This window comes from Daphnia pulex, chromosome 1 (genome assembly GCF_021134715.1).
Source record: "Daphnia pulex isolate KAP4 chromosome 1, ASM2113471v1".
Classification (NCBI taxonomy): Eukaryota; Metazoa; Arthropoda; class Branchiopoda; order Diplostraca; family Daphniidae; genus Daphnia; species Daphnia pulex.
In genome coordinates this window covers 5919747-5938077 of record NC_060017.1, presented here as the reverse complement: position 1 = coordinate 5938077, position 18331 = coordinate 5919747, and the positions used below count along the sequence as shown (strand labels likewise).

General features: G+C 38.7%; 3 protein-coding genes and 3 long non-coding RNA genes across 10 annotated transcripts in view; 3 read left to right on the top strand and 3 right to left on the bottom strand.

Moving 5' to 3' along the window:
* Positions 1–469: 469 nt before the first annotated feature.
* On the top strand, positions 470–5018 carry LOC124190744 (ras GTPase-activating protein 1-like). Its single transcript, XM_046583582.1, has 14 exons — positions 470–761; positions 1099–1455; positions 1532–1734; positions 1799–1990; positions 2055–2395; positions 2460–2735; positions 2807–3006; positions 3067–3176; positions 3232–3331; positions 3393–3597; positions 3663–3778; positions 3846–4167; positions 4228–4353; positions 4425–5018. Exons 1-14 carry the CDS (start codon positions 535–537, stop codon positions 4500–4502), a joined length of 2853 nt encoding a protein of 950 aa, XP_046439538.1. The 5' UTR covers positions 470–534; the 3' UTR covers positions 4503–5018.
* Positions 5019–6995: 1977 nt separating this feature from the next.
* Positions 6996–8210, top strand: LOC124190739. 2 transcript variants are annotated; one of them, XR_006873057.1, is made up of 4 exons: positions 6996–7155; positions 7233–7312; positions 7379–7499; positions 7918–8210. It is a non-coding gene; the product is annotated as an uncharacterized LOC124190739 (long non-coding RNA). The 2 variants fall into 2 exon arrangements; XR_006873059.1 differs by having other exon boundaries at positions 6999–7155; positions 7937–7995.
* Positions 8211–9457: 1247 nt separating this feature from the next.
* LOC124190724 lies at positions 9458–10568 on the bottom strand. 3 transcript variants are annotated; one of them, XR_006873052.1, is made up of 4 exons: positions 10465–10568; positions 10234–10360; positions 10081–10161; positions 9458–9507 (listed from the first exon to the last, which is right to left on the bottom strand). It is a non-coding gene; the product is annotated as an uncharacterized LOC124190724 (long non-coding RNA). The 3 variants fall into 3 exon arrangements; XR_006873051.1 differs by having other exon boundaries at positions 10451–10565; XR_006873055.1 differs by having other exon boundaries at positions 10511–10565.
* A 114-nt stretch (positions 10569–10682) lies between these two features.
* On the top strand, positions 10683–12082 carry LOC124190704 (syntaxin-17-like). Its single transcript, XM_046583546.1, has 4 exons — positions 10683–10946; positions 11013–11405; positions 11471–11832; positions 11922–12082. The coding sequence occupies exons 1-4, from the start codon at positions 10824–10826 to the stop codon at positions 12004–12006; spliced, it is 963 nt and encodes a 320-aa protein (XP_046439502.1). The 5' UTR covers positions 10683–10823; the 3' UTR covers positions 12007–12082.
* On the bottom strand, positions 11901–14049 carry LOC124190717. The gene is made up of 2 exons (XR_006873050.1): positions 13304–14049; positions 11901–13201 (listed from the first exon to the last, which is right to left on the bottom strand). It is a non-coding gene; the product is annotated as an uncharacterized LOC124190717 (long non-coding RNA).
* An 866-nt stretch (positions 14050–14915) lies between these two features.
* LOC124190690 overlaps positions 14916–18331 on the bottom strand; it is a 33161-nt gene continuing 29745 nt past the window's right edge. For both annotated transcript variants that reach the window (XM_046583541.1, XM_046583531.1), the window contains exons 5-7: positions 18019–18172; positions 16500–16639; positions 14916–16071 (exon numbers count right to left, since the gene is read on the bottom strand). In XM_046583541.1, coding sequence (XP_046439497.1) covers positions 15837–16071; positions 16500–16639; positions 18019–18172 — 529 coding nt within the window. In that variant the 3' untranslated portion in view covers positions 14916–15836. The remainder of the gene's footprint in view (positions 16072–16499; positions 16640–18018; positions 18173–18331) is intronic.

The following is an 18331-nucleotide window of genomic DNA, read 5'->3' as shown; positions in this document are numbered from 1 at the left end:
CTGATGTTATTCAAAGGGTTGCCAAACCGACAGGATTTGATTTCTTTTTTTTCTTTTTTTTACAAATTTATCACAGTTGGATAATTTAAAATGGGGAAAATTTCTATTAGCTGAACTTTTAGAAATTCCTGAAAATTTAAAAAATTGATGAAATCAAATGACCAAATTGCAAAGAAGTAACACGAAAATGACGAAATCACGAAGAAAGATAAACCCGTTAAACCGGATAAACACGCATGTTTAGTTGGCTAGGCAACGAAATGTGAGAAATCGAACTCATTTAATGTAATAATGCAATGACAAAAAATTGTAAGTGAATCCTATAATCAATACAGTTAGAATTAGTCTACCACCCCAGTTATTTGCAATAATACAGAAATACATTAATGCTGTTAAAAGATAATATAAGAAATATTTATTATGATAGAGAGCATTGAGCAAGGCTAGTTTGTCCGTTGATTAGAGATGGTCGGGATTAGAACGACGTGACAACATGGCCCTAAATGTCAGTAGTGGGAGAAATTAGTTTTCGTGATGGCGGACTTCATAAGAGGAGCGTTCGGTGTAAGCCGCTCGTCATCCACGAAGGAAAAGGAACCAAAGTTCGAAAGGGAGAAGGAAAAATTACACGCATCTCCTAGCACGGGTAGTGATGATAACGTCGATTTGGGTGTCGAAGAATTCGATCCTTTCGCTTCATCACAAGCGGAAACGGACGACATCGACGGTTATGTTGCTCTCGTTGCCCCACCAGAAACAGAGTAGGTTACAGTTATTGTTTAGTTGTGTCATAACAAATTCATTATATTTACCACCAAGATCTGATTAGGTTGAACTGTTCAACTGCGATTAGCTGTCACGTCTTCTGTAAGAAAGCCATAAAACATAAAATTAAGATTGAATAACATTGAGAAAATGCCAGATTTAAAAATGTACTATAGATCGTTTCACCTAGTCAAAATTGTTGTAACTTTTTACCCAGCATCATACCTTTCATTTATCAACTTTTCAGTAATGTCAACAAACCATTTATGAAGGAAATTTTTTTCGTTCTGTGAAACTTAATAACATGTTTGTTTTTATCTTTTCTTTTTATAGATGGTATCATGGGAGATTGGACAGATTTGGCTCAGAAAGTCGACTACGCGACTTTGGTAAATTGGGAGCCTACTTAGTTCGAGAATCGGACCGAAAACCCGGGTCATACGTGCTTTCATACTTGGGTAGAACGGGCGTCAATCACTTTAGAGTGTCGGCAGTGTGCGGTGACTTCTACATTGGTGGACGGCAGTTCGATTCTCTGTCAGAACTAGTCGGTTACTATACAAGCTGTGCTGATCTGCTGAAGAAAGAACGACTGGTTCATCCTGTGCCTCCTCCCGAACCTGTCAACGATAAAAAGAAGGTTGTGGCCATTCTTCCTTACACAAGAATGCCTGATACCGATGAATTAACGTAAGCATATGCTCTATTGAATTTTCTTGAACTGCTTCTAAGCTCACTGATTTATATGAATAATTTTCTCTTTAAGATTTCATAAGGGTGACATATTTTTCGTACACAACGACATGGGCGAAGGCTGGCTGTGGGTGACGGCACATCGTACCGGTGAGCAGGGCCTGGTGTTTCAAGATCTGGTCGAAAATATCGACGAAACCATTGACCCTAATCAGGTGTTTAGCTGGTTTCATGACAACATCACCAAGGAGGAGGCTGTTGATATGCTCGTTAAAGGTACTTGGATTTTTTGCCCGTAATCTCGCAAATAGAATCCGTTAATACCATTTCTTATTTGCAGCTGGCCCTGGCAGTTTTCTAGTACGACCCAGTGACAATTCCCCTGGTGATTACTCCCTTTTCTTCCACATAAACAACCAAATCCAGCGCTTCCGAATTGAAAAAAAGGGTGTTCGCTATTTAATGGGAGGAAGAACATTTAACTGCCTCGACGCTGTCATCAATCGCTATAAGACTGAGCAAATTGTTGAAGGTAAGATATCTTTACATGCAATCTGATGTGCAATTTACCATTTCAAATATCTTCCAATAAACAGGTCACACGTTGGGTATGCTCGTTCCCAGTTCTCGATCGGTAACGGATGGCGGTGCCTCCAGCACAGGTTTACGCCTCGACCCAATACGAGATGTTTCATCATGCGCCGAAAAGATTTACGCCACACTTCGTGAATGTCGGGAGCAAACGGGCGTTAAAAAATCTATGAACGCCCGCATGCAGGGATACCTTTATAAGAAGAGCGAAAAGAATAAAAAGTGGAAAAGCCTATATTTTGTGCTTCAGAGCGACAACGGCGAAGACCGCCTTTACTTTTTTGACAATCCAAAGCGCACCAAACCTCGCGGACTCATTGATCTTTCTTGTTCCTACCTATATCAAGTACCTTTCAATATTTATTGGATATCTTACACAAGTTTTTAAATATGACTTTTTAAAAACTTAGGTTCATGATTCCTTGTTTGATCGGAGCTTTTGCATGCAGCTAGTTGAGCGAGCTCTGCCTTGTCTAGCAACGGTGACTTACCTTGCAGCACCCAATGCCGAGTCTGCAACTGAATGGATCGCCGCGCTCAAGCCGCTCTGCGCCCCACAGGTTGCGCGAAGCCCTAAAATTAATCGTCTTCGAGAACTTCGTTGTCTTCATTTGACAGTCTTGGAAGCCCATCGCTTGCCCCAGCGACTGGTCCCAAATCCATATTGCGTCATTGCACTCAATCAGGTGTGAAATGCTTTTTTTTTTAATATCTGCAATTGTTTTTCAAAGTAAACTATTTCTTTCTATAAACTTAGGTAAAAGTGGCTCGTACAAGGTTCTTCAACGGACCTGATCCAGTTTGGGACCAAGAATTCTTGCTCGATGACATTCCGCCGGATGTACTGACGTTAACTCTAACCATCTGCAACAAGGGAAAACGTTCGAAAGATTCTGAAGTTGCAGAACTAACGGTCGAGTTCTCCAACCTAAGTAACGGCGACGAAGTAGAAGAATGGTACATCAGGCTTAGTTTGTTTCGTTTACTTTATTACAACATAAATTTTTAATGTCCCAGGTACAATCTCTCTGGGATGACACCGGTAGGTGAATGGGGAACCATAAGGTTGCGCACCAGATATTTGCATGATCTGATTATGCCGGAAGAAGAATATTCCCCTCTTAAAGGTTCGTTGTTCTACCTTAAAATCAAGACGAATTTAAAACATTGGTCATTTTTTAGAATTATTGCTTGATCCTCAATTGGAGGCTGTGCGTGCATTGGCCGATTTATGCCATTTGGACCGCGTTCCACTGGCAACGTCTTTGCTGCGAGTTTTTAGGTTTGAATTTTAATCATTTCATTTACAAGTATGTATTGATTTATAATCTTTTGGCTTACAGGCATGAGCGTAAGGAAGCTGACTTACTTCAGACTCTCAATGATGCCGAAATTGACAAGGAAGAAGAAACATCAACTTTGTTTAGAGCTGCCTCCTTGACAACAACATTGATGGATCATTACATGAAATCAATTTGCACCCCGTTCTTGATAGCTGCCGTTAGTGAAACAATTCATAAATTGATGGAAGCTAAACAATCCTGTGAAGTAATCCGAAATGCATAGAATCCAATTTCTAGTGGAGATGTTAATATGACTTTTTAACTATCTAGTTGAATCCCTCCAAAATGGACCCCGGAGGTGATGCATGTGCAAATGCCGAGTTTCTTCTTCTGATTTTGGATGAAATTACGGAGTCCATCTTGATGTCTGCTGAAGCCTGTCCTAAGTTCGTCATCAAATTCATCGCAAATTGTTTGGCCGATACTGAAACAAGTTTTTTTTTGTCAATTTAGGACAATTCGATACATCTGCAAATGTTTGCAGAAAAAGGTAAGGTCGCGATGGCCTCAAGAGCGACTGGTTCGCACTCGGGTTGTCAGCGGTTTCATTTTCCTTCGTCTTCTGTGCCCGGCCATTCTAAACCCTCGCAATTTTAACCTCATCGCTGAGACCCCCTCGCACAATGCGTCTCGCTCGCTCATTATGGTGGCCAAATGTCTTCAGAATCTAGCCAATCTTGTCGAATTCGGTGGCAAGGAGCCTTACATGGAAGTGGTCAACCCTTTCATACTCAAGAACAAGGAACGAATGGTGTACTACTTGGACCTCCTCTCGGTTGGACTCTTTATTCAAACATAGCCTTATTAGTGATCTTAACAACTTGTATACATCTAGAGTGTTGACGAAAAACCTGAATCGGATGACGCCGGTATTCGAGGAGATCCAGCTAGAGACTTGGGTACATTGCACCACATTTGTGTTACGCATTTAAAAGATTTGCAGTTGATGGCCAAATCAAAGGTAGGCTACATTTTACACAGTTAACTCATCGTAACGCCGCCATAATTTTAATTCTTTCTTTTTTTCGGCAGCTTACAATCAAGAAACTGGTGACCGTAACCGAAATGCTCACCAAGCACAAGCAAAAGTACATGGAAATGATTCGCTGATTACATTCTTTTATTACGAGAACCGTAAGCTTGGTGATGGCTTGGGTGAAATGGAATCGGTTTGCACATCCAACTAGCTTATTTTCTTGCAGAGATTAGTCGTCTTCCTCGTTCCCCACGCTATCCAACGATGACGTTTCTGATAAGACAATGAACGAAGAAAATTACTAGCAATAATCGACGGAAAAATTTGTCAGTGTGATAAATCATGGTTTGATCAGCGCAACTGATTAATCCACTGATAAATGTTAAATATGCGTGCCATAATTCATTTTTGTTCAACTATAATTGAAAAAATTCATCCTCGCTAGTCTGCTGCCATCTGAAAAATAACAATAATTGCTATCGTGTCGCGTATAGAAACCTGTTTTTTTTTTCGTTTTTTTTTAAGTATCTTACCGTGAAGATTTCAAAAAAGAAACTGAAAACGCATTTGATGGTTACAATGTCCTGTGTATTGTGTCAATCGAAGTGTCGAAGCGATTGCAGGTTGCCAATAAAAAAGAGTTTTATCTATGTGTGTTACTTTTACTTTGAGATAAAAGAAATTAAAAGAAGCTTAACTGCAACTGATCTCTGGCTGTCCGTCTTATCTTTCAGTATACCTAGGACCCTCGTGACTTGCCAAGACAGCGTCCTTGAGGAACTACTGCTGTCGACTCGTCACCTTTTTGTTGCTTAAAAAGTACTATGTTTTGTATTTTAACTGAAAACTAAACCCATGAAATTGTTAAAATTATTTAAAAATTTGGTTGTAAAATTTGGTGAGTTAATGTTAATGCAATACCCCGCTATCTTAACAGTGCCTTGTCGAAGGCAGATTTTAGTCATTTTACGTTTGACTCTTGAATTTGTGGTTGTAAATTGAATCGTCTGCACGATTTTTATTTTTTTCTTAGATCATTGTTCAATTTTCGTGTTGAGGTGTTGTGTTGTCAAGGTAATCGTGTAATACAACCTGGGATTTGAACATTTCCCTACAGGCTTTTTGGAAAACGAATCCATCAGGCTCGACCGCTCGATCAGGCTACATTTTGACTGAGCAATTTTTTTTTTGCGAAGAACCCTAATGAACTTACGTTTAAAAAGCATTTCTGGTTGCTAATTCGTCAGCAATATTTTCAATCCGACGCTTTTTTTATTACACATTTAACTTTTGTACTGAGCGGAAAAGTTTCGAAATCCATCACCAGGTGCCACTGCAGTTTAATAACAACAATGGCTCCATTGTTAGTGCATGAAGTACAGCTGGTAGTCCCTTCATGGTTGCTGTTGTGTCTTACGTTTCGATGCAGTACTTAATCTATAACGTGATCTATTAAATATTTCAAAGTGTTTGTTAAGTAGCATAATGTTGTAAAGCAGATAAGCTTTGACAATTTTCATCGGTCGTTGTCTTGTAGATTCCATGAAAGTCAAGCATATTCAAAGTTGGCTCAGTTAAAGTGAGTATTTAAATTGAACCTGAAGAAAAGAAGAATGCATCTTTCTACAAATATTGTAGATCAAAGTATTCTTTCTAAGTAGGGCTAATCCATGTGAAATATGAATTGAAAGATCTTAGCTGTTCTCCTGCTAACAGTTGTATGCCTAGTGAATTAAGTGAGTCATGCTGGTATTGCCAGCAAATTGAAAGTTCCGTCAGTTAAAGTCAGTGTTAACTGAACCTGGAGAAAAGAAAAACACAAATCATATGGTATCTATTGTCATCTGTATCCTACATTGACGATATTCTTCTTATTGTTGATTTAATATTTTGTATTTTTAAAATTTCCTCCACTTCTATTCCCACATGAAAAATAGCTATTAATGTCTGATTTCTTCTAACAGTTAAACAGTCCATGTGGGAAAACATATTTAATAATCCAGACTGTTCATCTATTACAGTTTTAAATGAAGTAAATTTAGACTGACGTCTGACACAAAGGCAAAATATCCAACTGAAATTCTCTTAATATTTGTGGTGTATGTTTATTGTAAAGTTTATACTAATTCCTGTTATTTCTTCTTTAGGTGATGATCAGATGTATGGAAAATATTCTAGGGAATGACGCCTCAAAAGAAAGAACTGCGGTTGCAATCTTCAACAATCTTGCGTAACAATAGTGCGTGAGTGTCAATTTTTTTTTTTCTGCTTGTTATTTTTGTTTCTAATTTTAGCAAGACTCTCGATACGAAGGCGTTGAGCGAAGATGAAATAAAAGTAAATTTCAGTTGGTTCCGTGTCCTCCACTTCCAAATCAGTCGCTCTTCTCAGAGCCTGATTGAAGTGATTGACGAATTTGGTATAAATTGGTCCACCCATCAAAGTGTGAAGTTCCCTTAATGGATTTAGTCGTAATAATTTTTTAAAAATTGTTATTGTTGTTGGCACCATGTTGTTGGCTGAGACACTGAAGATGACATCTTGTGGCCAGGTTTGTCTTCAGTTCAGTTGTTGGGCCTAGGCTAGCCCTTTAGCCTCTACCTGCTTGGTTCTTTGTTAGTTGAATCATGAGGTTGACTTCTGAGAGAAAGAGTCGCCATTTTTATTTGCTTGGGGTTTTGATGTTATCTTAATTAACTAGAGTGCTACTTGTTAGGCATTTCTTAGAATTTGTGATGGGTTTTAGTTGGTTTGGGTCGGCGGTTCGTGAGCTTGCTATTATTCTTGGTATAATTTATTCGATTAAATTCTATTGCATGTTTGAAAGTGGCCTGAAAGTGTTTAATTTCATTTTTTATTTGTAGACGAATTTTGATGCTGAAAGACTTGGAAACCATGCTGTCCACCACGCCGAGAAGCTGAGTAACATTCTGCTTGTACAATGGTAAAATTAACAATTAAACTGATTGAAATATATGTGGATCATAACATTTGTAATGTTTGATTGCAGGCGCCTCTTAATAAAAGGAACTTGAGCCATCCAATCTAGGGCTTCCATCCAATCGTGCAGGCTGCATGGAAGTCACATTTACCTTTGCTGTGAACATCATGAACACATACACTATTTGAAGGTGACAATCTTATCCAGTTTAGATTTTACAATTAAAATGTGATAAAGCTTTGCATCCGTTGGTTAGTTTTAACATTTTGGGATTTCATATAGTCAACAGCTATTTCCTTCAGGGTTGTGTTATGGATTTTTTAAAGGGGAGTTTGTTGTATGCAAGAAAGGCAAATTCCAAAAGAAGTTTTGTTTATTTGTTCCATTGTTGAGTATCCTTTAAAGTTTAAATGAATTTGTATTTAAATCTTAAATTAGTCATCTAGTTTCATGTAAATTTATTAATTTAAGTTTCCACGATAGGTATAAGATAATGTTGCCATATAATATTTGGGTTGAATATTTGAAGTGATATAATGTAGCATATTATTTTTAGTTTCGTACAGGATTTCCAATGATGCTGAAGATTAATTTTATTTTGTTTATAGGTTCATGTTTATGTAACAGTGGTGTTGTTGCAGCCTTTGGTGGTGAAAGATATCTGCATCAAGTTGCTGTTCCTGTCCAAGGTGGTGTGTTGTTGCAGCCTATGGTGGTTAAAGATATCTGCATCAAGTTGCTGTTTCTTGTGCATCCAAGGTGTTGGTTTTGTGCTACAGAAGTGACATCCAATATTGTGTTTAATTGCTATTCGTGTCTATGCAGTTTACCTTTTACATGTTGATAAGAAACAAAAAAAGTAATACGGGGAGGATTATGTCAAACAAATAATAAACATGTCCGGGATGGGGAAATGAGGAGGAAGTTGGGGTGGGGTATGTGGTTATGATTTACTAAAAGAAGTGAGGTATATTTATAATGAATATGCTGTACTTTGTGATAAAAACTGTTGTTAACCTATACCTTCCTGTCCATACCTTCCCTACTTCCACTTACACATCCATTCCTCAAACCTCATAAGCACCAACATCCAATCCCACCTATCCACTCACATCCATTCCTAAAACCCCACAAACACCAAACACCCAACATTCACACAATTGTTGTATATGTATAATTAAATTTTAATAAATAAAATGCATTGTATATAAAATGTATGTAACTATATATATAATTGAACACTTGCAAAATAAAAAATTCATTAAACAGAGCGTCCGGTTCAAGACAATTTTTTTTGTGCGAGGCTGTTTAGAAAGCAATCCGCCACCCAATTCGACAAAAAGTGGTAGTTTGTTTTCACGGAAATTGCGTCAGACGGTTACAAAATTTCTAGTTCAACAATCTCATGTAGAAATTAGCATCTAGTCTACTGGTGCAAATTGCGATTCTTTAAGCTTGATTAATTTAGGTGATGTGTTAAAAGCGATTGTGGGTAGCTAAATAATTGAACTAATCCACTTTTTGCCTTTTTCTGAATATTTTGGTTTTAGATCACTTTGTTATTTTTAAATTTTCTTGTGATCTCTCTTCAAATTATTCTGAAAAAGCGAATTAGTTCAATATTGGCTACTCACAATAGCTTTTAACACATCACATAAATTAATCAAGCTTAAGAATCGCAATTTGCACCAATAGACTAGATGCAAATTTCTACATGAGATTGTTGAACTAGAAATTTTGTAACCGTCTGACGCAATTTCCGTGAAAACAAACTATCACTTTTTGTCAAATTGGGTGGCGGATTGCTTGCTAAAACTCGCACATGCAGTGTCGGCGTAGATCCAGGGAGATTACCTGGAAATGGAAGAGGAGAGAAGAGTGCGAGGCAAGTTTTACTGGGGAGCGATTAGTCACTACTAGGCTTCCGGGTTAGACTCATGATATAGATCATGCGCCTTCCAAGTCCCCGTTCGACCAGAGCCCTCCCCTCCTCCTGGTTTCACAGCGGGTGAGTGACCACCGGCGGGCGTTGGTTAGTGGTTAGTTAGGGAAACGGGGCCGCAGAAAAGAAGGGAGCCCAGATATGAACTTGTAATTTATCTAAAAACTACACAATTGATCAGTCTTGAATTACAGCATCCTCTCGTCAGTTTCACCATCCGATGGGTCAGTCTTTGGAAAGGCGACGACGGATTCACCTGAAAAGAGATTAAAGTAAGATTTTATTAATAACGATGCGTTGAGAAACAAATCAACAAAAAACAATGGAGAGCACTTCAAAAATATTGAATCAAATCAGCAAATCACAAATATGCACTTATTGTTTTCTTATGCCATATCCTATAGTTCAGGAAAAATTACGATTTTGCCCGAATATCTGATATTCGACTGTTAGTTCTTTTGGGCATCAAATAAGTACTAAATTAAGTACTGACTCTTTTTAAATCCGAAAGTAGACAAGCAAATTACATGAGACTACCAAGTGAGCTTTGTAGCTTACGGTCAGTTATCACAATTATCTAACGTAATAACTGCCGATAGTCTTATATGTCGATAGAATTGCGTAAAATAAAAGAAACTGAAACAGCGAAACTATTGTTTTTTCTGACTGATGAAAAACGATCTAAGCCATCGTCTAGCCTTGTAAACAAGAGATATTTAAAGTTTTAAACAGCAAAATTAAAAAGATCCATGCTCTAGCTAAATCAAGACTTATACTAAAATAAGAAACAATCATAACAAACAAAAACATAAAAAAACCTAACACTCACGCAAATTATACTGCCACATTATCACAACCAAAGTTCTTTCTTTTAAGGCACCGTTCTCTGGACAAAATATTTTCCAAAATTCTGATCAGAATCAAAAGAAGAAGTAAAAGGAATTAGTATAAACTTTACAGCACAACTTACAGTAAAACTTACACCACGAATATGAAGAGAATTTCAGTTGGATATTTTGCATTTGTCCTTGATTATCTTTGGTTGCAATTGAAGAACAACCTGGATCATGCTATTTTCCTGGATTTTTTCCTAATGGACATGGATTTCACTGTTTCAAAAAATCAGATATCAAAAGAATTGATAAGTGTTGAGGAAATAAAAAATACAAATTGTTAAATCAACTAAGCGCAATACACACTTAATCTGCTTTACCACATTATGCTACTTAACAAACATTTTGAAATGCTAAAAAGCTCACTTTAAAAACTGCATCGAAACGTGAAAGACAGTAACTATAACCGTACACACTAACCATGGCAGTAGAAAGATCATGTGATGTGATTCGTCTACTACTAGATAGCTTAAGGTTGATTCATTTATTACTAGATGGCTTCTGTGTCAAAAATATAAAAGTTGATTCATTTATTACTAGATGGCTTCAGTGTCAACACAAGAACAGAAAGAACATAAACAAAGGCCGTTTTCAGTCGTAATAAGAAATAAGCTTACGAAATCCTTCAAGTGTGAAAATAAAAATCTATGTTTTCAGCATTGGTTATGTCAGTGAAATAATGTCAAAAGTTAACAGTTCTTTCAGAGTAAGAATATATGAATTACCTCTGAATCGCTTCGCAAATGTTGCGTTGCCACAGTTTCTTGGACAGCTACAACAACATGAAAGCAACCTAAATAAAGTTGGTCTTTATGATTAATGCACATTTCTATTATTATTTTATAATTTAACTGTTTCATTTGCATAGCATATCAAGGAGAAAGATTGGGACAAAGTACGAACTGAACAGCTAAAATTACAACAGGTTGCTTCTCAATTGCAAGCTGCTCTACGAGAATTAGAAGGAGTTGGATGTCAGTTGAAACCGGAAGATGAAAAGGAGTTTGAAAATAAAATTAGACCTTACAGAATTCAAGCTTTAAATGCTGTAAAAAAATTTAAACAAAACCCGAATGAAAACTTTGATTCCCATGTATCGGAAAGTGAACAAAAGCAACAATTGATGCTAAGTCAAGAACAGATTTTACCAGAAGAAATTGAAGTAGAGCAACGAAAAATTCAGCTTGAGACATATGAAGATTTGCAAAAAGATATAGAGGAGTTACACAACCTATTTTCAGAATTTGCTCAACAAGTTCATGTAAGTCTCCTTGATATATATATATTTTTTTTAAAACAATAACATTGATAAAACATTTAATGTAGACTCAAGGAAGTACAGTCAGCAACATTGAAAGCAATGTTGATGATGCTCTAGAAAATGTTAAAGAAGGACAACAGAATTTGGCCAAAGCTGCAAAGTTTAAGGCAACTATGTATCCAGTAACAGGAGCTCTTATTGGTACTTGTATTGGCGGCCCTGTTGGCTTTCTTGCTGGCTTAAAAATAGGTGGGCTTGCAGCACTTGGAGGTTCTTTATTGGGCTTTGCAAGTGGTCGTGGTTTAAAGAAATGGCAAGAATCGGTCGTTAATGAACCAGCTGAAAATTTAACCAAAAGTCAGTCATCTCCTGTTAATTTAGGCAATACTTCTGGATCAAAAACAGTTCCACACTCAATCAGCTTTAGGTAACTTTCTAAAATATTTATAGGGATTGATTAAAATAAAAATGGTAACATTTCTTTATTTTTTTTTAAAATCTATACGTCGTCACCAGTGGTTCACATCAGAAAGAAACGATGGCGATTGATTCCAAACGTGATGACTGCGACCGTGATCGACTACATCTAAAAAACCTATAAGTGGATTACTATATTTATCTGGACTGAAACTGTAATATAACGTTTGCGAAGTTTTAAAATGTCGTATTTATGAGTATTCTCTTGTAACGTGTTGACTTAGTTAGTTAAGTATATCCTACGTCTTGTTAGTGGGTGGACTCCTGTAGTTACAAGTTGGTCGTTCTCGATTGTTGGAAGAGGCGTAAAAATCTGATTCTCCTGGATCGAAATCTTAATTCCCGCAGGGAGACTAAGATGCAGTGAATTCTAAATCGAAGAAGTCAAACATTCCATGTTTTCGAATATTTGTCAAGTCAAAGAAGTTGGCGAAGCCAAAGAAGATTGTGAAATGTATAAAGTACGACCATAAGTAGAACTCGGCGCAACCCGAAGATTCCGATCGTGTGCAAACTAGCCTGTGTTTCGTATTGTAACACACTGCTCTTGAGAAACAAAGGGGATCAAGCCCCGCTTCCCCTGCCCTTCTAGAAAACGGCGGAGTTCGAAGAACTGGGTAAGTGGATGGCAAATCTGCAAATAACGTCCCGTCTTATTATTGCTCAGAACCACGAAATAAATAAAAGAGATCCAGCCAAGTATAGTAGGATTCCAAAAGAAATTGGATGGCAAATCAATAACCCGAAACTTGACAGAATACTTAGTAAAGAAGGCTGTAAAGAAGGAGCTTGATTGGGCATGGCTTTCCATTTAAAAGTTGAAAAAGTTTCACTTCAAGGAGTCGACACAATGAGTTTACAAACATCGCTCTCGCATAAAACAAGCCAAAGAGCATCGCGGTCAAATTATGGCATCCATGATGAAAATTGCATCCAGCATCGTAATGGAATCCGGAGTTAAATGTCAAACATATTCTATTGTTCGTGGGAAGATCGTCAGATACTCTTGAAATAATGACGAAATCGACAAAGTATTATTAGATGAAGAAATACCTTATCGATTTCTTCAATCGATGGGTTTGTGAGTCGTGCCGATGAAATGTGCAGTTATAGGCTTTTCTCCCAGCGTTTAAACCGATGGGTTCTTGGCGTGGGCAAGTAAAACTGAATATTTAGGTTCGTTTAGATTGCAACAATCGACAACCAAGAAAGCGTAAAATTGAACGTGCTATTACACCGTGAACTATGTACCATTTTATACACCTCTGATTCTGAAGAACCATTTCGAAAGGCATGAAGCGCACAATTTCAGGAGCACGCTGAGAAAAGAAATAAAGCTCATATAAAAGTCATGTTATTCTTTCGACGATTCTAATCGTTCGTAAAAATCAAAGAATACAAAAAAAATGTTGAAACTTTACCTTAACTTGCAATGAATTTCTTTATGGATAACGTCAACCAACTTTAAACTGCGTCTTGCCAATTACTCCTTTTCTTTTGCCACACGAGTATTAATGAACTTGTGCAGGAAGTCCTTTTCTTCCGTTATGATCCTACTGGATGGAAGTGACAGTCTTACGTACAACAATAAGGAAAGAAGAGGGGAAAAAATGAGCGTTCAGCTTCAAGTTGCCGATGATCACTTACTACATATCCCTCGAGATGGGAGGATCTCCTTTCTCTCAAGTTCCGACACGCTCCAGTTGCACAACTCCGTCGTTCAGATCCACCTTTTAGTTGGTACTGCCTCGTTATCCTTTTCCTTCCAAGTTAAGTTAAAACGTGCAGCACCATCCACTCCATTTCGGCTGGATCGAAGTTTGGCCTTTGGTATATTACACTTCATCGAGTACGTACGTACTGTGTCATCTATTTAATTTGCTACTGGCTGTTCCTAATAATCAAATCAAATAAAGGACGAGTAGGTTGTCGCACTGGAAATGATACGCATCTCTGTGGCCGTTTGCACTTTAGCCGACACTTTGTTCCTTATTCCAACTTGTCAACGACTTCATTACACATTCTTATGCAAATGATCAAGTTCTAGCTGAGGGAAAAAGGGACACTCATCCATAACAGTAGCCTGCCACACTTGTGATAGTGCCACAAAAGAGAATAGATTCGAATTTCTTTGTTCGCTGGCCACGGCTAGGAAGAAAATTGATAGAACTAAAAAAAAAAAGAAAAAAAAAGAACATAATAAATATAAAAAATAAAATAAAATAAAATAGGATTTTTCTATGAACCTAAGTAGCGTTTACTGGAGTAAAATGTACCGGCGGCTACTACATTCGCGTGTGAGGTTCATTATGCGTAGTACTCAACACAGCAGCCCCGTGAGAACGTCGGCAGGTGCGCTTGTCTTGTTTCTGGTTATTTCTTTTTGTACACCGTTTTGAGGACTGACAGGGCTCATCCTCGAACGACGTTGTCATGGTCCAATAACAGCACGAAAACAAATAATAAAAAGAAAAAAAAAAGACTTGAATTATGTAGACAGTGACGGGAAACCTGGTGCCTGGTTGGATTTCCTGAGGTTTGGATGAAGGAGTTTGTGTACACGAAATGGGCCTACGTAGCAACGGAGATAGAACGGTGTCGTAGCGACGACTACGGTCGAATAGTTTGAGAAATCAACAACAACTGAATCGGGAAGATAATAAATAAACGACTGACGTAATAAATAACAAAATGAGAATCCTCCTTTCCCATTATAGATTTAATTAACTATAAAGATGACGGCGGGATTGGAAGAATTTACGAATACTTTTTAACGTTTATTTACTAACGCTAGGTCAATAGCAGCAGCAGCTAACGGTAAGCCGAGAGCGAAAGAGTCCCAATTATATTGATTGACCATTTGTTAGGCGATGAACTCGAAACGAGCCGATAGTGCTATAAATCAAGCTGGTGTGTGTGTGTGTGCGCCAGATCGATTGGGCCCTGGCATATACGAGCCCACCGTCCAATACATCTCAGCTGAGCAGAACATAGTACCATAAAAGAAGGGGAATAAAACATGCGCAGAAGGAAAAGATTGAAACATTTCCTGTATTTATATCGAAAGATAGTATTTGTTCCGTCTTTATCAAGGGATAAGATTAAATAACATGCGTCTTGCACGACGCCTTCCTTTTTTAAAATTATTGGTGAATGTGTGTGAATAGAGAAAGGAGAAAAGAATTTAATTTTTTGGGTGGTGGTTGGATTCAACATATTAACGGTATGTTAAGACCCTCCTAGAAATGAATGAAGACATTACATCGCAGTTTTACATACCAGCACGTAATAGTGTAAAATGTATAAAAGGGGATTAAAAGGCCGTGGACCTAAAGAGATAAATGGCGAGTAACAATTAGAATAATAAGAAACAACGGACTGACAAAGAATAGAGGAATAGACAGAAGAATTTGACCGTATTTTTAGGAACTAGAAAGAGGATAGATTGGAATGTAAAATGACGATAAAGATATATAAACTTCGTCAGAGCAAAGAAGACAAAAAAAAAAGACAATCGCATTTCTGACGCAATGAACAATGGGAGGGGGAGGAAAACAGCATTTGCATTTTGTTTGTCTAACAAAACGATGTTTTTTAGAAAGAAGGTCTAACATCCATAAAAGAAGTTGAAACGTGTGCCCTTGTGACATGTGCAGCACGCACACATTAATAAAAACTTTTGTTCTTTTGTGAAACTTTCGTTTCTTGATATGATTATAAAAGGAGGAAACGAGTATTTTGTCGAGTCAATAAAAATCGAACGAAACGGGAAAAATCTGACGACTCGAGATTAAAAAAAAAAAACAAAAAAAAAAAAAAAAAAAAAAAAAGAGTTTCAGCTAAATGCTAGAAAAACATTGGGCAGCAGAAGTATATAGGTGAAGTCGATATAACGATGGTAAAGAGTGAATAGAGTAGCACCGGTGAGATGACGATATCTCAGACTGACGCCATTTATGCGTACTCGGTATCGGATGACTCGTCTCGACGGGCGAAAAAGTCGCGCGAATGGGAATGGTCCCGATGCGGCGGATACTCGCCGTTCGCCGACGACGAAGGCGTGTTGTCGTCGGACGGCCCTTGCGGCTGAACTCCGTTGCGAGCCTGGGCCATGGCCAAACTCCGCTGGTAGCTAAATAATTGCCTCTCCAAACTATAGTTTTCCGATTGCAAGGCGCTTATTTCCTTCCTGAAGAGAAGAAATTAAGTGGAAATTAAACGCCGGCAACAAAGAAACGACCAGCTACTATTGAGATTCCAACTCCCAACTTCAGTAATTGCGCCTATATATATCTATATATGTGTGTGTACTTCTTGATCTCCCCCTTTTGTGTGCCAATGCAATTAGACTCGATGTGCTACGCTTTATTAGCGTTACTGCTGCCTTAGTTATACCCCCCCGCCACTTCGGGGACCGTACTAGAGTGCACCGAGAGGCACGTGTGCCTATCTGGTTCTTGTAATTTGTGCACATTACGGGGTTTCGTCATATCGTGTCTATTTCTTTTATTTAAAAGGCGCAGGTGGTAGGTATGCGGTGTCCGGAATGTTTCTTTTTTTTTCCAACCCCATTCGAAAAAGAAAGAAATGACAAAAGAGAAGAAAAATGGGACCAACCTCATTTGGTAGTTGTGGATGCGTCCTACGTCGTCGTACTTGTGATAAGTCGCCTGGAACAGCAATAGCGTCTCGTCCCACTCCACCTGGACGCGAAGCTGCTGCTTGTCGTTGACGTAACCGTTGGCCGTCTTCAATAACTGTTTGTCAAATACAATACGTTTTTTTTTTTTTTTCAGATATCAATTCGCATGGCTTTTCTGCCACAGTCCATCTAGTCTCATCTCGTTCGACCCACATCTAGACGAGATGCGAACCGTGTCCGTTACGGTCCATTCGCCAGGGCCATTCTTTCCATTCTCTCCGTCTGATCTCAAGTAACATCCAGGCCAAAGCGAATCTATTGCTCCCATTTTCGATCGGCCCTACCGTGCTCGGTTGCATCTCTGATACTTCTGCTTTTCTTATCGAATATTCCAAGGGCATAAAAAATAAAAGAAATGTTGAGGGTGAACAGCCGAAAAAAATACAGCACAAATTTCATCCTAACGCATTCAAAATGTTACATACTAAATAATCCAATAATCACGGGATAAGAGTATTGAACGATGAATCGGATCGATGCGAAATCGTTAACGCTACAGGTTCTGGCAGTAGGCGTTCTTTATTCCCCCAAGTATTCGACAGCAGCCTGGAGCAATCAATCACTAGATAGCTTGGCATTCAAACCCTAGCTTCAACAATGCAAACTCAAAACAAAACCAGGGCTCTCAGAACTTTTGAGCTGTTAACCTTTGCAGCGGATTCAAACAAAACTGTTTGAAGCTTCCTCGAGTTGAATTCTATTTCATCAGCGCCGTGATCCGCCGTGATCCCCACAGAGCAACGTCTTTGCCGCCCAAAGTGGGGAATTGCTCAAGAGCTTTTTCTCCTTTAACCTTTAAAACAAGTCGGATTCACGTAAAAACTCGATAACGTTCAACGACAAAGTTGTTTACAAACCCACGTCTTTTTGGCCCGTCGGTAAATACGCGGAAGGGAGTCCTTTCAATGCGACTATTAGCGTGAAAATAAATCATTTCATCAAAAGGGACGGACCAGCGGCTTCGTTCCGGCACCAATCGAACAAATTCCAGCGGACGAAAGCCAGAACTTGGGAAGCCAGAATCGCTCTCCGCCAACTAGAGAGGATTGGATATTCCTTAGCGTGGTTATAGGTCAGCGCATACATCCGCACACCGGACATTTGGAGCTTCCGGTAGTGAAAGAGCAAAGAGCGAATCTTCTTTCTCCCATCTACTCCATGCAGCAGGCTTCCAGCCAGCCAACCAACCGACCAACCCCCCGTCTCCACCTCCGTCGAGACTATTGATCATCCAGCTATAGTGTGCGCGTACGTGTAGTACACGACTTTGAAGGTATCCCCCCCGCCATCCCAGGAGGCTAGTCACTCTTTCCGACAGCGGGGAACACATCATTATTTAACAACGACTGGTTAAAAAAATAAAAATAAACTTTTGTGGATTCGGAGAAAGACGGCGGAGAAGGCGAAGTAGAAAAATGCGAAAGAGAATCTTACGTCTTTGACGGGCACTGAAGATTCCATAACAACTCCATCGTCAGCCTCCTCTTGAACGTAGTAGTTGGAGTAGTGCGTGCTGGAGAACGGGACAGCGTCGCACTGGCTGACTTTATTGTTGGGTCGCAACATGGCCGCCTGCCAACTCACGTACCTGTATGATCATTCAAATTTCAGTGAGTGCATGCACAGTGGTGGTCGGGATTTCTAATTTATTTACACACACTCTTAGTTATTTAGGAGGAAAAAAAAATAAAAAACAAAAAAAACAGTCAACCGAGAACGAATGGAATGAGTTATTCAAACACCGGGG

Bases quoted from the DNA above. Each gene is read 5' to 3' on its own strand.
- LOC124190744 (XM_046583582.1), top strand. From the start codon at position 535: ATGGCGGACTTCATAAGAGGAGCGTTCGGTGTAAGCCGCTCGTCATCC. The intron at 1,456-1,531 runs GTAAGCATATGC...TTTCTCTTTAAG, and splicing joins CCTGATACCGATGAATTAAC to ATTTCATAAGGGTGACATAT. The intron at 2,736-2,806 runs GTGTGAAATGCT...CTATAAACTTAG, and splicing joins GCGTCATTGCACTCAATCAG to GTAAAAGTGGCTCGTACAAG.
- LOC124190704 (XM_046583546.1), top strand. From the start codon at position 10,824: ATGTCAAAAGTTAACAGTTCTTTCAGAGTAAGAATATATGAATTACCT. The intron at 11,406-11,470 runs GTAAGTCTCCTT...CATTTAATGTAG, and splicing joins AATTTGCTCAACAAGTTCAT to ACTCAAGGAAGTACAGTCAG. The intron at 11,833-11,921 runs GTAACTTTCTAA...CGTCGTCACCAG, and splicing joins CCACACTCAATCAGCTTTAG to TGGTTCACATCAGAAAGAAA.